We start from the raw sequence: 14,614 nt of genomic DNA, 5'->3' as shown, positions 1-14,614 counted from the left end.
AATTTCGGTCAAATCAGTGAAATTGTATTAAATTTAATTGGTCAAGATCGCATTCTCCAAGGCCCTTCAATTCTCAATGCTTCAAAAAAGATGGAATATACTCGTTGCTTTGGTAATTCACTAGGAATATTGTGAAGACTGATGGAAACCGATGAATATCATGTCTTGTTCGCAATAACCTCTGTAGTTGCTTTCTCCGAGTCAACCGAGGCTCTGTTCTCCTCGCCTGAGACCTGGTCTTCACCTCTTGCCAAATTCCCCTGTTCCTTTAGCCTCGCTTCCAGTGTCGCTGGACCAACACACTTATAAGATGCAAACTTCCGGGCGGGAAGTCGTTGCTCGAACTACAATCAGTCGTTAGACATATAAAATTCAATGATGCTAATAGGGCTCGAAATTACCATCTCGTCGATTTCTTCGAGCGTGCGGCCCTTAACCTCGGGGAGATAAAGGTAAATGAAAGCAGCGGTTATAAGGCAGGAGGGGAACCAGATATAACCATATTTCGGTCTTGAAGATTTCATTAGCGTAGGTCTGCAGTATTTGGAAAAAGATTCTCTGCACATACCCCCAATTTAGAGAATCAACGTTGATGAAATATGGTGCGGTAAATGTCGTCAACCACTGGGAAATGGATGGTTAGCTATTTCGTACTTCGACACGAAATTTTTGCTATACCTACAGCTCCCAAAAATCCAAACGCAGCCGCAAGGCCGAAAGTATAGGACCTGAGCCGTTGAGATGGAAGCTCGCCACCTGACACCCAGGCATACGTGGAAATCATTCCATTATAACCGAGTAAGAAAATGACAGACATGCCAACAATCACCTTGCCTGTTGATTTGGTGCCCGGGTGCACAGTATATACTATCGCTCCGATAAGCTGACTAAATCCGCAGATAATCAAGCCTGTCGTTAAAAACAAGCGACGGCGCCCGATATGGGTCACTACGCTAATATTTATCATAATAGCCACGACTCCTACTGCAGTGAGAATGCAGCTGTTTTCGAAGGCGTTGCCGACGTGAGCCATTTCGAAGAAGTAGGTTCCATAAGCTGATACCTATGATTAATATAATATTCGAGGCTTCTGTGGTTTGTTACTCACCAATCATGTACATTGCTCCAGAAGCTGCCTGTGTGCTTACTCCCGCAATGGCCAGAATTGTTCGCCGACGGTCAACGGGATTAGTGAACATATCCCATACCGATGCGTTGCTAGCCAAATCATTCTCTAGGTTTATTGCGTTCTGTATCACTTCCATTTCTGCATCAACACTTTCCTGGTCTGGTCTGAGCCAAACCAGAGCCTTCCGGGCTTCTTCGGTTCTCTTCTGCTGAAGGAGCCAACGTGGGGATTCCGGAATCAGTAGCATTCCACCGCAGAGGAACGCAGGAATAATGAATATAATCCCCAGTGGGATAATATAACTATTCTTTCCATCGATCTTGGATGTGAAGTTGTCAATGATGGTTCCGAGCAGAGAGCCAAAAGAAGTCCAGAATTGGAAGACACCTAGCATTAAGGCACGGTAACGGGCGGGTGAACATTCCTTGAGACCATCAAGTAAATGAGTGTACTTATTGCACCTTCTGTCAAAGCGGAGGGCATACCTGAATGTACAATTGCGAGAATGTCAACAGGAACCCATTTCCAATCCCGATAATAAGACGGGCAGCATAAAGTGCCCCGATAGTATCAGTAGTCATCATCACGATATTGGACACGTAAATTAATAAAATAGAAACATGGATAGAGGCTCTTCGACCAATCCAGACTGCGATGGGACCTATTTTCTTTTGTCAACCCATGGCCCATGTGGTTATAAACGAGCTTTTTACCTGCAGAGCATGATCCCAAGAAAGCACCCAGTGTCATCAGCGAGGAAATGAGTTGTTGTCGCTCATGCGGAAGATTCCAGCCAGTAGCGCTAGCAGAATCTTGTACACCAAATACCTACAGAATGGTAAACGGTCAACCCCCCTTCAGTCTCGACAAGAACGCGGGCTACTCACCTTCAAAAACCCAATCATGGCCTGGAAACCTCCAATCAGGGTGAAATCAACTCCATACTGGAATGGGGACATTGAGATCAGAGTGCAGGCTGCTAATGACTTCCAATGCAGCCGCAGGCCATTCTTCTGGTAGCTATTATCTTCCATGGTGCGATTGTCGCGTCTTAGATAGGTTCGGTGAAAACGTTCAAGTGAAGACAAATAACACCAAGTCAAATTGAAAAGTCTGGCAGGACTAAAAATGTGCACCCTATTCCACTTGGCCAGCTTAGAGGGCTTTTAGCATCCCCAATGCCAGGAATTCCCTTCACGGCCCTAGAACTGCTCGATACGTCTCTGCCGCCTTCCCCAGACACTCTGTGGGGCCATGCGGAGCACCATCTTGACTTTTCAAGAATAGATCAGCTTAACTCGCCAACCCCATGATTCCCTCTCTGTCTACTCACCCTACCCATGGGGAGGCGTCATGCTCGGACAGATATCGACCCCATTGGCCGCTAGTCTGGGTCTGGCCTGAGTAGAATCCCGCGGATTGGGTGAATATGCTGCAGGCGAGGAAGATGAAATGCTGCATCTGCATCTTCGGGAGTCATCTGGCCCTCCTTACTACCGAGGAGCCCCCTGTGGCGCCAAAATGGAACCCAATTAAGCTGAGCAGCTACCAGTTTCGTGGTGGTGGAACTGACCCCATTCCATGGTGCATAGGTGGCTTTGTGGTGAGTTCACCGGCGGATCTCGCCTCCTTCTGTGCTTCCTATGAGAAGAGGCCGTTTTTCAATATGGCGGTACTTCGATCGAGTTCATGCTCTGGCACCAGCGTGCTTCGTTGTGGGGAAGATCAGCATTGTTGTGAAATGTGGAGAAGGCGGGTCACCCCCGCAATTTTCCTTGCGATCCTGCGCCCTTTGCGCCTTTTCGTATCTTGAAGGGGAGAAATAGTAAACGCGATTTATTGAAGGTGTGTCTGTGAGTCGCCTTTTCGGATGATGTCTACTTGGATGATGTGGCTGATGCCTAGTGTCACTTGATGCTGCAGTTGATATCAGAATCCGCTGGTGCATGATCAGATTGGGAAAAGGAGATAAAATGCGCCTATGATAGAAATCGCAGATCTCGATCTGAGCGAAGGGTTCAGATTGACAAACAGGTCTTGGGTAGCGAAAGAAAGTATCTATGATCAACATAGTTTCTATATCCCAATCTACATGCCGATATGGACAAACGCTTTGTTTTGACCCCTTCTGCATAGTCGAATCGGGAGAGTTAATAAGGAGCCCGGGTGACAGCTTGCTCGAGTGCCAACCGTGTTCTACGGGATAGCTGCAGGACCATGTCGGATATTAAATTAAATCCCCGCGATTAAAAAGAATAGTTTGATTTAAAACTCCAGTTATCCGGATAACGCACCGAGACCCAACTCGGCGCTCTGAGCAAAATGATGGTATTCGAACAGAAAAGCCAAAAAAAAAAACACAATCCGATTATCATATCTCATCATCATCGTTATCATTTTCTGTTTTCGTTTGCTTTTTCTCTCGGCTTCCTCCTAATCAATCATGTACAGCCGAACCCAAGCAGTCGTTGAACTTCAGTCGAGGCTCTCACCTCGCAGCTCTATTGACTTGATCCGTCATTAACACTCCACCATGCAGATGCCAAGGAGGTTGAGGCCTTGCGCGCCGGTGAAAGATACGATGAAGTGTAGATTCGCGAATTCTCTGATTATAGGAACATATTCCCTGTTTTGCTCAAAGGTCTCGAAGATCTGGATAGTATAGGTCTCAATAGGAGCAGGAAAGTGCACGCGTCATGCGATCTCTCGCATCCTAGGTGTTGCTGGGCCCAATGGGAACACCAAGATTTCCAGCAGCCCATGCATTCTGCATAGCCCGGGCATTAAGAGAGTTAACAACATAAGGACTATCTTCAGAGACATCACCGTTGCCCACGGGCCCGTTCGGAGGAGCAGGACCGGGATGTCTCGCAACGGCTCCCTGGCTTGGAACTGGATGATGCGCCATAAATCCGGCCCCGGTTACATTGCCCTGGTTTGGAAAGAAACTCTGATTTAAGGCCCCGCATGTTGTACAGGTAAACTCAATCTTGAAGTTCGTGAGAACCATCTGTGGAGCGGCATGATGATCGTTGCGTGGGCCATAATTAGAAGGCTTGGGATGCTCAGGTCCGGCCACAGATAGAGGAGATGCTGTCGGGTATCCAACCCCGGGCTGAGAGACAGTCATAGAGCGAGGATCACTACCGAGAACAGATTGTGTAGGTGTGCCAATTGGAGGCGGCTGTGGAATCTGGGACGGCCGCACCGTTTGAGGGGCTGCAGGTGGCGGCGGAGGGACAGGTGCGTGGTTACTAGGGGGACTCGGTTGGATGGACCGGGTCATCATCAATCAGTGTGGGTGGAAGGTGGTCTGCAATCCAGCGTGGCTCCGACATCTCTCGAAATGCTGGCGCAGCTTCGCCTTGGGTTTCAGCCTGAGACTGAGTGGGCGACTGCTGATCACCGGGACTCGTATCCATATCCAGAATCTGCTCATCAGGGCCATCGGCCTGTCGCGGTTGCAGTTTGGTTAATGCACGCTGTGCCTGCCTCATGGAGATGTCATATCCATGGTAGCGCTTCACTGCTTCCACGACATCTTGGCCCTTGATCCTGGTCTTCATATCGAAGAGCTTCGGGATCTCACTCAGCAGGAAGCGGACATGGGAGGCCTCCGATCGGGCCGGGGTTATGGCGGGAGATTCAGCACTTCGTCGACAGCTGTGGCTGTCTTGGAGGCTGGTGATGTAGGTAGCGTTCTTGTTTGAGCGACAAACAACGCGAAAATAGCAATTCTGCGCGGATCGACACCCAATGACCACGCTTTTCTTGTTGCTTCGAATAACACGAAGCTCCCAGTGTTGGCGCACCGATATGCTTCGAATTACCGTTTTGAAATCCTCCAGGGACGAAAACCGTTGGCTTGTATGAAGCCCCGAGTACATTTCCGTCATGTTGGCGAAAGTGGAGTAGCGAACAGAGAGGGACCAGACGACCGAGCAACTGAGAAACCAGCCGCAGATACTCGAACGTCAAATTCCATCAGGTTTCCCGTCGCGAAGCGCGTTGCTTCCAGAGTCACGGGGGGTAGAGGGGGAATGTGTCAAGTGCGGGAGCGCGGCGTAGTCTCAGCCGGTCATCATCGAGGTAGATGGGGGAAGAGCAAGCTGCAATGGACTGCAGTGCAAGAACAGACGGAAGTCAAAATCTAAGAGGTCCAAAAGGCCCAAATCGCGAAATCCGGAATGTCGAGATAGCAGCGGATTGCGGGTCGCCGGGGTTGCTTGGAGTGTATTTTCTGGGGAAAGCAGCCACGCATTGGCAGGACGGGGTCGGCACCGCCAGACCGCTCGGCTTCACTTTTCTGTTCCTTTTAACTCCCCGCTGAACGCCCCAACCCGTCCCCGTCGCCAGGCCTTCAGGGCCCTTTCCTTCCTTCATCATATCATTCAGATACGACTTCCTTCGCATCTCATTCCCTGCCTTCGGCTTACGCCATGGCATCCTATGGCCTGCTGGGCCAGCCAGAAGAAGGTCCAGCCTCATACCAACCCTCCCGCCCCGAGTCCTCAGCTAACATTCCACCTCTTTGCAGACGCTCTCCACAAATCGCGTCTTCTCAATGTCGAAGAGAAACCTTTCAAGCGCATCTCCAAACGCCTGCTGAACCCTGACTCCCTCGTCGTTGCGAATGCCTCCCAACTGGTCACCCCTCCTCCCGAAGATTCCCACCCCGACGCGACCGACGGCCCGGAGCTGAAAAGGCAGAAACGCCTCGAGGAATGGCGCAACTTTCGCGAAGACGTGACCCTCGACTTTGCCGCCTTTGAAGGCAGCATTGCGCGCATCCAGTTTCTGCTCACGAGTAACGAGCAGGAGCGCCAGCGGTATGCGACGGAGAAGCTCCGGATTCTCGAGACCATGCACTCCGTCCGCGAGAACACCAGTGAATTAAGAACGACCTTGGAGGAGGCACAGCGTCTGCTTGCCTTGCGCAAAAGCTATGATGATCTCGCAGAAAAAATTACGAGCAATCGCCTGCTAAAGCCGCGTGAGGATCAACATGCCAGTCTCCAAAAGCTCGAGTCAGAAATCACAGAACTAGAGAAAGAGAGCAAGGACTATGCCAAGACATGGGCGGAGCGGCGAGAACAGTTCGGTCGGATCGTGGAAGAGGGGATGCAACTCCGACGACTCATTCGCGATGAAAAAGAAGAGGTCGAACGACGGGAGGGTATGCAGGAGGGCGAGGATGGGGATGAAGCCGATGCCGGATCCAAGGGCAAGCTGACGGCCGCGAACAGCCCACGACCAGAGGCCGACAGCATGACCCCGTCACAGCACAGTCAGGACGAGTCGGGCAGGTTACAAGTCGACAAGTCCTTTGGAACTGTCCGATCGGCCTCACCCCTGCGCCAGGCCGTCAGTGCCAATGGCAACAAGGCATCCCGCGACCAGGAAGACACAAACATGGTGGATGAAGGCGAGGTCACAGCCGAAGACGCTGCTGAGGAATCTGACGAACTTGAAGAGGGCGAGGAGTTGCCAGATGAGAAGATGGACACCACATAAAAGGTCTCGGCGCATGTACATTTACTAGCATGGAGTTTACGGCTACCATTCTCCGGCGTTCGGCAATTGCAAGGTTTCTGAAATACTTTTTTTTCTTTTGGTATTTTGTTTTTAGAAGGTTAGGTTTAAATCAGAGAATATCATGGTTTTCGTTCAGGAAACTTCACGCTCTGCAACCTTCGACTGCGCAATGGCCTCCTTTGCGGCTGTGATGTGCGCGACATTGCTTTCTGCACCCTTTTGGCCCTCCTCCTCCTAAGACTCCTGTTAGTCGACCTGTGAAGAGCTCTCAAAGGTGTCAGGGTTGATGGGTGTGAACTCACAATCAAAGTCTGCAGCACGGCGACAGTATCAATGATTTTCTTCTTCAATGTAGGCAGGACCTTCTTGGTCTCCTCGAGGGCTCCCGCCTAGTCACCAGTTAGCGCAACTACTTCATTTAAGGACAGGCGGAGTTCATGTATCCAGAAACATCGAGAACAAAGGGGGAATTTCGTCAGGGTCAGGGGCATATATCTATACTTACCTCCTGTTTCAAAAGATACTCATGGTTCTCATCATCACTCGGGCTAGTCTTGAGCTTCTCAATCCGTGCCTCCTGCTCCAGTAATTCGCGGTGGTAGGATTCCGCCTCCTTCGCGAGGCGAATGACCGAGGATGTTTGAATCTCAAGCTGCGAACGGGGAGGCATTGTGTCTGGTCTATAGGAAGGTCAGATGGCAAGCTTGGGTGGTCAATTTGGTTGAAGCTCCGCATGAGTGACGTCATGTTTGAGTTCTCCAAAAGCAATTCGTGATTTTTTTTCTCAAGATGGGCGACTCCAGATAGGGCATGGACTCGATGATCTCCAGAGTGCCCGAGAGATTGATATTGAAACTCGCCTGGGCATGCCGAGGGGTCATCGGAGCTTGCAGATTTGATATCCGCCATGCTGGAAACGTCCCTGGATCCATCTGATATGCAGAGGGAGATGGCCTTCACCATTAAGGTCCAAGAAGCGAGGCTTACCTTGTCTTTATTCTTTGGCAGTTGAATACACCAGATGGTCAATGGAGCTTTCAGAAACCTCGCCCCCCGTGACCCCCGCGCTATCGCGATAACCGCTGTTTGCCGTGTTTGTCATATTTTAATCACGTGGTTTGTATAGACTCAAGCCGCGAGAGGATTTACTTCATCGACATATTCACGATAATTCTACTGATCTGATCCCAGCCATATTTCATTTGGCGGGTTATCGTTGTATGTATAATAAAGTATGTAGAAACTTCAAATGCAACTTGGCTACTCCAGAAAGCATGCGAGATCACACAGGTAGGGTTCTCCCAGCTGATCCTATGGCTTCCCATTCGAGCGCCGAGTACTTCTATTCCTAGATACAGTGAGAAACATTCAAGCGCCGTCCATTTCATCTTCGGCTTAGATATTCTTGGACCACCCTCGGGTATTGTGTAAGTTGCAAATTGCAGTCTGCATCTTCTCGCTGGCCGGAGTCACAACGAAGCCGGGGCTACAGACTTGGCCAATGAGGACTCGCTGGGAAGCTTCGTAGACCCGCCGGACCAGGTCGGCGATCATCGCCCGCAACACGTCAAATCAGCTGGATTCGACGTGGAATCCTATTATATTATCCCCGAGTCCCGCTCTTCATTCACCCGACCGTCCATAATTCAATGTCATTCCTCCCATTTTTGAACCAGCCTCGGTCGAGCCCTCTGCCGTCCTAAGCATGCCAGCCCCATCACTCCGACAGCTGGCCATGGCCACGGCAATCAAACACGTGAAGCGTATGCACATGCGAAACAACAAACAAGCTAAATGATTGCTTTGCTCAGTCACTAACGCCTCCTCTGACTAGTGTTAACCGATCTGGGAAACTTGCCCTATGCCCTTGCTCGTCCGATCTTGCTGAAAGTCGACAATCCGGAGAGACTGGTAGGTGACGCACCAATTCAAAAGCCCAGCCACACGCTTCTCTGCACCACCATCTACAAACAAGATCCTGGCTTATCATGATCTGGATCTGGATCCATATAGCATTCAATGGAAAAGCGCTCCCCCCAAATCGCAGAAGAAGACCAAGAAATCTGGCTGGAGATCATCAAGCGCGATATCCCCCAGTGGGACACCTACGACCTGCCCGAGAAGTCCAATCGCTGGTACGAAATCTACTGCGACCTCCGCGAAGAAGTCGAACGATCTCTTGATGCCGACGCCGCAAAGATGAAACTGGCTATCGACGGCATCACATCCCAAAAGGCCAAACTCGCCCCCAAGGTGTTGCCCGGCCTGCGCCGACAGAAACCCTCGTTCCGTCAGCGAATCATGTCTACCCATGTCCCCAAGAAATCGACTATATTCACCCCCCAACGAAGGAATAATCACCTCGCAGTGCCAACGAAACACCTCGCGACGAGAGCCTCGCAGATCAGGCAGGCGCCGCGGTCCCTGATCGAAGAGCATCGCCGGCCAGTGGAACCCCCCGCTGCCAGACGTCCCAACGATCCCAGTGCCCAAATACCTGGACCCGGTCCTTCGATGCGTAATCCACTCTCGGGGTCTTCATCGTTAGCCGATCGAGAAGCGCGACTACGAGCCCTCACCTCCGGCAACCCGAGGACATCACTGTCTGCCAAGGACCCTTCCTCGCCGGTCAAGAAACCCGTTCCTAAACGCCGAGCCACATCTCCGCCTCTGACCAGCCCCCCGCCACCCTCGCGTTCTCGCAATGATGAGAGTCAGGCTGCGGCGCAATCCCAGGCTGCCAATCCTGCGGACGCCACCTCGCCAGCCCGCCCATCCATCAAGCGCCGAAAACCGGATGTCGATATCTTCCTTCGACCAAAACAACGAAAGCGAGTCCCTTGAGAGTTCTCTGTCGTTTTGGATGTCTTTTATTTAGCGATTTGTTTCCATTTACTTTTCTAGTCCGGTCTACTTCTTGCATCTGGGTTTTGTTGCATCATTTTCAGGAGTCTTGGCGGAGTTGTTATCTGACGCGGGCTCGTTATTTTTGTTTTCGATACTGGTAGGGGCGATCTCTTTGGATTTGGGTAACATTTGCCGTGTACAGTGGACGCACCTGGGTCGGAGTACATGACCTGTGATCTTTGGACCGTTTTTTCTTTGCTCTCTTTCCGCCTTCGATCTGTGGCTCATGCATTACATATAGCGTCACATATAACTGTCATATTACTGGTAAAGCCATGCCCTTGGCCATTGGACACAAATATTTGGACAAAGCTTCAGATTATTCTAGATTTTCCAAGATTCCAAGCTATTCCGCCACATAACCCAGTAGAACCAGAAAGGATAATACCAACCGGTAAGTATTCTTCGGAAAAGCCAGTTGTTCGAAGTGGGATTGATTTAAATCACATTGCTGGAAGGAGAGAATTGGTATCTAAACGGGGAAGGCATAACTGATTACATCGTATCGCATCCACCACGCAGGGCAAGGACCAGGTGGAGCGTGGCACCACCCACCAGGTTGTATTCTTCGGCCGTCTTCTCATCCGCCCTAGTCAAGAGGAAAACGAAACCAGTCAGTGTCTAGAGTTCTGGCAAAGAGTCGTGGAGATTTCGTTTTAGGGTATTGGCCATCGGACGTACATCTGTTTGCCGCCAAAGATCAGGCGCTGCTGAACTGGGGGGATGCCCTCTTTCTCCTCGACCCGCTCCTTTATTAAGGAAACCTGTTTCCGTTGCTCTGGGTCAGCTATTGGTGTTCCCGGGAATATGGTGGTCTGATAAAAAGCCGTCTAGTTGCAGGTACCCTCATCCGGGGCCGGATAAAGGGTCGGGTATGTCGAGTTCGCGTAGAGCGGCGTAGAGCGAGCGTAGGGACGCGGTTCAAGCTCACCTTGTAGTCGGGCTCGATGTCCAGCTCGATCTCCTTGCCGGTGAGGGTGCGGACTCTGTACAAAGGAAAAGATGCTTGTCAGCGCCAAGCTGTTCTGGGTGTGCTCCATATCGGGCCGCCGATGATGCAATCGCCCAGTTTGCGGGTCATGACTTACTTGATCAGCATCCTGGCAAGTCAATAGTTTGTGGTTGAATGCTGGAGTAGGCTGGTAAAGAGTGGCAAGAAGACCGCTGTGCGATTTCGGGGAGGCGAGAGTAGTGTTGTTTGCAATGAATGTCTGGAGAACGAAGAAGTCAGAGCCGCGCTGGCGGGGTTCTGGTGGGGCCCGTGGCCTTGTTGCCTGATTGATGATTGCGGCTGCGCAAGTTGACCGACGCGGACTTGACGCTGAACACAGATTGAGGTCAGAATGAGAGGATGAATGAGAAATATAGCTTTCTTGGATCGTTTCTCAGGTACTGTTTTATGTATATTGACTTTGATTTAAGCTCAGAGCCCCTCGACTAAGGCTTAGGCGTGCCATGAATTTTGGAGTCAGCTCTTTATCGAGCGTAGAAAAACGAATGTAAATGGGAGGAGGGGGAGGGGGAAGGGTATCAGCATGGCTTCCTTTCCCGATACAAATATAGCTATCAAGGTCTTGCTGTTGAGGAGCTGGTGATTTAATTGTCTGGTTCTTAACTGTATGTCGCCGAGCCAACATGGCCGCGTCGCTGTTATATATCTCGGCTATTCGTCTTACATACACCGCTCTACATAACATCAACTTACGGCAATTTCAAGCGAAAACCGTCCAGCTACGGACAGAGAATCTGACCTGAAGTTACTAGAGTGCCATCAGCCTAAATTGGAATATGACCATTAAGTCTCAGGAGCCAAGCTCGCACACCCCTAATCCGTTCCAAGGGTTGATAGCGGCCTGTGACAACGACCCAGTATCTTGCCCCTTACTCTCCCAAAATCTTTGCTCAAAGCTGACTCGGTCGACCAGAAAAGGCTACAACGAGCCTACGACGAGCACCGAACCACCCGAAATTCTCGGTTTAGGGATCAGATTCTAGACCCTGGCTTCCGGGGATGGCAGTTTGACGAAACCCTGCATCGCGTCCTCGGGGCCGAACAGGGTCTCTCTCAGTATGTTGACCAAAGGCATAATCTTGCCTTCTGGGCGCGACCGCCGCGGCATATCCGGGAATTGGCCCAGATGATTCAGCAGGAGATTGCGCCTCTGGCCGAGCAGTGTAAGTTCAGATCTTTTCAAGGTCTGAGAAAGACGGTGGGTTGACTTCTAAAACCGACAGGTCTCTGGCTCACGCCTTTAGAAAACCTTCACATGACTACGCTCGAGATGATGTCGGCGCGCACAGAGTCAGAAGTCAATACGGTTGTTTCTTTCCTCCAGCAGAAGTCTGTGTGCCAAGACACTGTAGATTATACTGTTGCCCACCGCGCCCGGCTCGTCCGTCCAATTGTCAGCTATGATGCTTCTGCCCTAGCTCTGAGTTTTGTACCTGCTGCTGGAGGTCCAACCAGCGGCATGAATAGTCTGAAGGACGTCTACTCCTACCATCATCTACGACGTGATCTCTATGATATGATGACACAAGCTGGCTGTGAAATCGGGGCCCGGTATACAGTCCCATCGGCACACGTGACTATTGCTCGATTCATCCGTCCTGTTGGAGGTAGTCCGGATGGTGCGAAGGAATCGGACTATTTATGTGAAAGGGCGACCAATTTGGTGGCCAAAGTTGAGGAGATCAACCAAATATTGAGCTCAGATGACTGGCAACGGTTTGGGAGCCCTGTGGATGGAGAATGGGTAGTGGGTCAGGAAAAGGGTCTTGAATTAATAAAGGGCCGATCGTGGTATGGGAGTGGTGATAGTATCCTTGTGGGTGAAGGTTTTCCATAACCTCCTTGGTGTGTTCAGATAGACAAGCACAATCATAGTACGACTGGTTGTTCAGGCTCTCTTGTGTTTCCCAATCGGGCAATCGGGCCCTCGTCAACGATGACTCAGCAGGTCAGGAGCGTGGCCCGCCCGACATGGTTTAGCGCGTACCCGAATAGGGCCTAAGCGAACGAAATCCCACAACCCAACCATCCGCTCGATCTTCTCCGACAAGCGACACCCAACGACCACCACCTCGCTATCCGGCAAGTCAGTCAAAATGGTAAGGACATCACTTTCTATGTTCCAGGGTGCACTCCCTTGAAGTCCTGGTCAATCGAAAATTGTTGCGACGTCACGACGGTATGGTGCGCGTGCGAATCGAAGACTCGAAAACCTGTGTGCGGCGAATCCGACCCTGTCATATAGCGACCGACCGACCAACAATCAACAATTTCTGAATCTTCGGCTCCTCCATTGCTCTTTTTGCTTGGAGTTATCACATCGAAAGCGCCTTCTGTTTCGATCCGCACATTGGCCGGAATGAAAGTCATGATCAGAGATGTTCATTTCGCAATGCACGGCGGGCAGAACCAGCGGACAGAAACATGATAGCACTTGGAACAATACTAGCTTGACGCTTGACAACGTATTTCTCTCGATTACAGCTACTCTCGTTCATCAGACCAAAGTGACGCAACCGCACCATTTTCGACACCAGACCCAAGGACTGAGAGGGAACCATCGCAACAACCTTGACAATTTTTTTTTTTTCAAATGCGCACCCATGAATCCATAGCTTACGAGACTCCGCGCACAGGTCAACATCCCCAAAACCCGCCGGACCTACTGCAAGGGCCGGGAGTGCCACAAGCACACCCAGCACAAGGTCACCCAGTACAAGGCTGGCAAGGTGAGCAGTGCCTCTAAACTCCTCCGCATAGCCGAACCGAAATGCTGACGACATAATTTCTTGCACCATAGGCCTCCCTTTTCGCCCAGGGTAAGCGCCGTTACGACCGGAAGCAGAGCGGTTACGGTGGTCAGACCAAGCCTGTCTTCCACAAGAAGGCCAAGACCACCAAGAAGGTTGTCCTCCGTCTCGAGTGCACTGCCTGCAAGGCCAAGAAGCAGCTCGCCCTGAAGCGCTGCAAGCACTTCGAGCTTGGGTATGTTTTCGCAGTCCCCTCTCTTTGGCTCTGGTTTTAGAAACTAATTCTTCTTCTTCCTTTTTACAGTGGTGACAAGAAGACCAAGGGTGCTGCTCTGGTTTTCTAAGCGTTCGATTTCCTTGTTCGGCTTCTGGGTTTCCTGCATTGCACAAGACACTTCGCTGCCTATGTGGAGGTCATATGATGGTGGCAATGGAAAAATGAAATAGGAATTCATACCTTCAAAAACAACTCGATGACTACCTGATACGAGTCTTTTCTCTGTCCTACTGCGTCTGTACCTCTTCCTTCCACCGTAAAACTCTCCGTTCCTCCAGTTCGGGGTGACTGGCTTAAACATGAGACCTCGAAGAAGGCTAGCCTGTAAAAAAAATACTTCCATTCCCCCTCCATACAGGAAGGACTGGGATTTCAATGCCGGAGGTGTTTCAATCACTTGTAATCTCCCTGGCTTGTGACTGCTGGACCCATGTCCCAACTGGGATTGGTTGGCTAGTGTGTTGCCATCCATGAATGTCTCATATGCAGGCTTGTACTCTACAAAACCAGTGCGCGTTGGCTACACCAAATGGTCTTCGTTCAGTATGTATCTACACAGGATGGACATCATCTCCAGCCCCTATACAAACACAAAGCTCGCGTGAGATATCCTTTGATGCTGAGTATCGGTCTGTATATATATATAGCGCAAGTCTGGTGGGTACAAGGGTCATACATGATAGGTATACGTGTAGTGATAGCCTATATTGAATAATGGAAGGCAGTATTCTTGACAATGTTCGATCAAGCCAATTGTAGTCATCTCACAAGCGTAGAATACTGTCCGTATTTCAACCTAGGATTCACCCCGGGTATTCCTCATGCCGAGGCAATCAATAATAGATCAAATTGGGGACTGAATGTCGGTGGACAGTGCTGAATGAAGGCTGTCAAGCCCAGTGGACGCCACGATTTAAGCTGCCAGTATCTTTCAGGTCCGTGATTGTCCCCGAGCCAATGACACAAATAGCAGGCAGAGATAGACGCCGAGCAGGAGGCGTGCC

At 50.6% G+C, this 14,614-nt stretch overlaps 7 protein-coding genes across 7 annotated transcripts; 3 read left to right on the top strand and 4 right to left on the bottom strand.

Moving 5' to 3' along the window:
- Positions 1 to 158: 158 nt before the first annotated feature.
- Positions 159 to 2,163, bottom strand: N7462_009991 (Maltose permease; the record flags this gene model as incomplete). The annotated part of the gene is made up of 8 exons (XM_057081705.1): positions 159 to 344; positions 402 to 510; positions 569 to 624; positions 683 to 1,056; positions 1,109 to 1,553; positions 1,615 to 1,790; positions 1,843 to 1,957; positions 2,017 to 2,163. 8 exons carry the CDS (start codon positions 2,161 to 2,163, stop codon positions 159 to 161), a joined length of 1,608 nt encoding a protein of 535 aa, XP_056928745.1.
- Positions 2,164 to 2,323: 160 nt separating this feature from the next.
- N7462_009990 (uncharacterized protein) lies at positions 2,324 to 2,596 on the bottom strand (the record flags this gene model as incomplete). Its single annotated transcript, XM_057081704.1, has 2 exons — positions 2,324 to 2,402; positions 2,463 to 2,596. 2 exons carry the CDS (start codon positions 2,594 to 2,596, stop codon positions 2,324 to 2,326), a joined length of 213 nt encoding a protein of 70 aa, XP_056928744.1.
- Positions 2,597 to 3,842: 1,246 nt separating this feature from the next.
- On the bottom strand, positions 3,843 to 5,025 carry N7462_009989 (uncharacterized protein; the record flags this gene model as incomplete). The annotated part of the gene is made up of 2 exons (XM_057081703.1): positions 3,843 to 4,272; positions 4,385 to 5,025. 2 exons carry the CDS (start codon positions 5,023 to 5,025, stop codon positions 3,843 to 3,845), a joined length of 1,071 nt encoding a protein of 356 aa, XP_056928743.1.
- Positions 5,026 to 5,578: 553 nt separating this feature from the next.
- N7462_009988 (uncharacterized protein) lies at positions 5,579 to 6,643 on the top strand (the record flags this gene model as incomplete). Its single annotated transcript, XM_057081702.1, has 1 exon — positions 5,579 to 6,643. One exon carries the CDS (start codon positions 5,579 to 5,581, stop codon positions 6,641 to 6,643), a length of 1,065 nt encoding a protein of 354 aa, XP_056928742.1.
- Positions 6,644 to 6,796: 153 nt separating this feature from the next.
- On the bottom strand, positions 6,797 to 7,334 carry N7462_009987 (putative tubulin-specific chaperone Rbl2; the record flags this gene model as incomplete). The annotated part of the gene is made up of 3 exons (XM_057081701.1): positions 6,797 to 6,898; positions 6,967 to 7,053; positions 7,170 to 7,334. The coding sequence occupies 3 exons, from the start codon at positions 7,332 to 7,334 to the stop codon at positions 6,797 to 6,799; spliced, it is 354 nt and encodes a 117-aa protein (XP_056928741.1).
- Positions 7,335 to 8,399: 1,065 nt separating this feature from the next.
- N7462_009986 (elongin A domain-containing protein) lies at positions 8,400 to 9,508 on the top strand (the record flags this gene model as incomplete). The annotated part of the gene is made up of 3 exons (XM_057081700.1): positions 8,400 to 8,427; positions 8,499 to 8,575; positions 8,678 to 9,508. The coding sequence occupies 3 exons, from the start codon at positions 8,400 to 8,402 to the stop codon at positions 9,506 to 9,508; spliced, it is 936 nt and encodes a 311-aa protein (XP_056928740.1).
- Positions 9,509 to 11,359: 1,851 nt separating this feature from the next.
- N7462_009985 (60S ribosomal eL42 domain-containing protein) lies at positions 11,360 to 13,677 on the top strand (the record flags this gene model as incomplete). The annotated part of the gene is made up of 7 exons (XM_057081699.1): positions 11,360 to 11,440; positions 11,497 to 11,746; positions 11,807 to 12,374; positions 12,710 to 12,767; positions 13,220 to 13,312; positions 13,384 to 13,568; positions 13,638 to 13,677. 7 exons carry the CDS (start codon positions 11,360 to 11,362, stop codon positions 13,675 to 13,677), a joined length of 1,275 nt encoding a protein of 424 aa, XP_056928739.1.
- Positions 13,678 to 14,614: the final 937 nt, after the last annotated feature.

Source organism: Penicillium macrosclerotiorum (genome assembly GCF_028827735.1).
Source record: "Penicillium macrosclerotiorum strain IBT 26536 chromosome Unknown utg000010l_segment0_segment0, whole genome shotgun sequence".
NCBI classification, from domain to species: Eukaryota; Fungi; Ascomycota; class Eurotiomycetes; order Eurotiales; family Aspergillaceae; genus Penicillium; species Penicillium macrosclerotiorum.
This window is presented reverse-complemented; position numbering and strand designations above follow the sequence as displayed.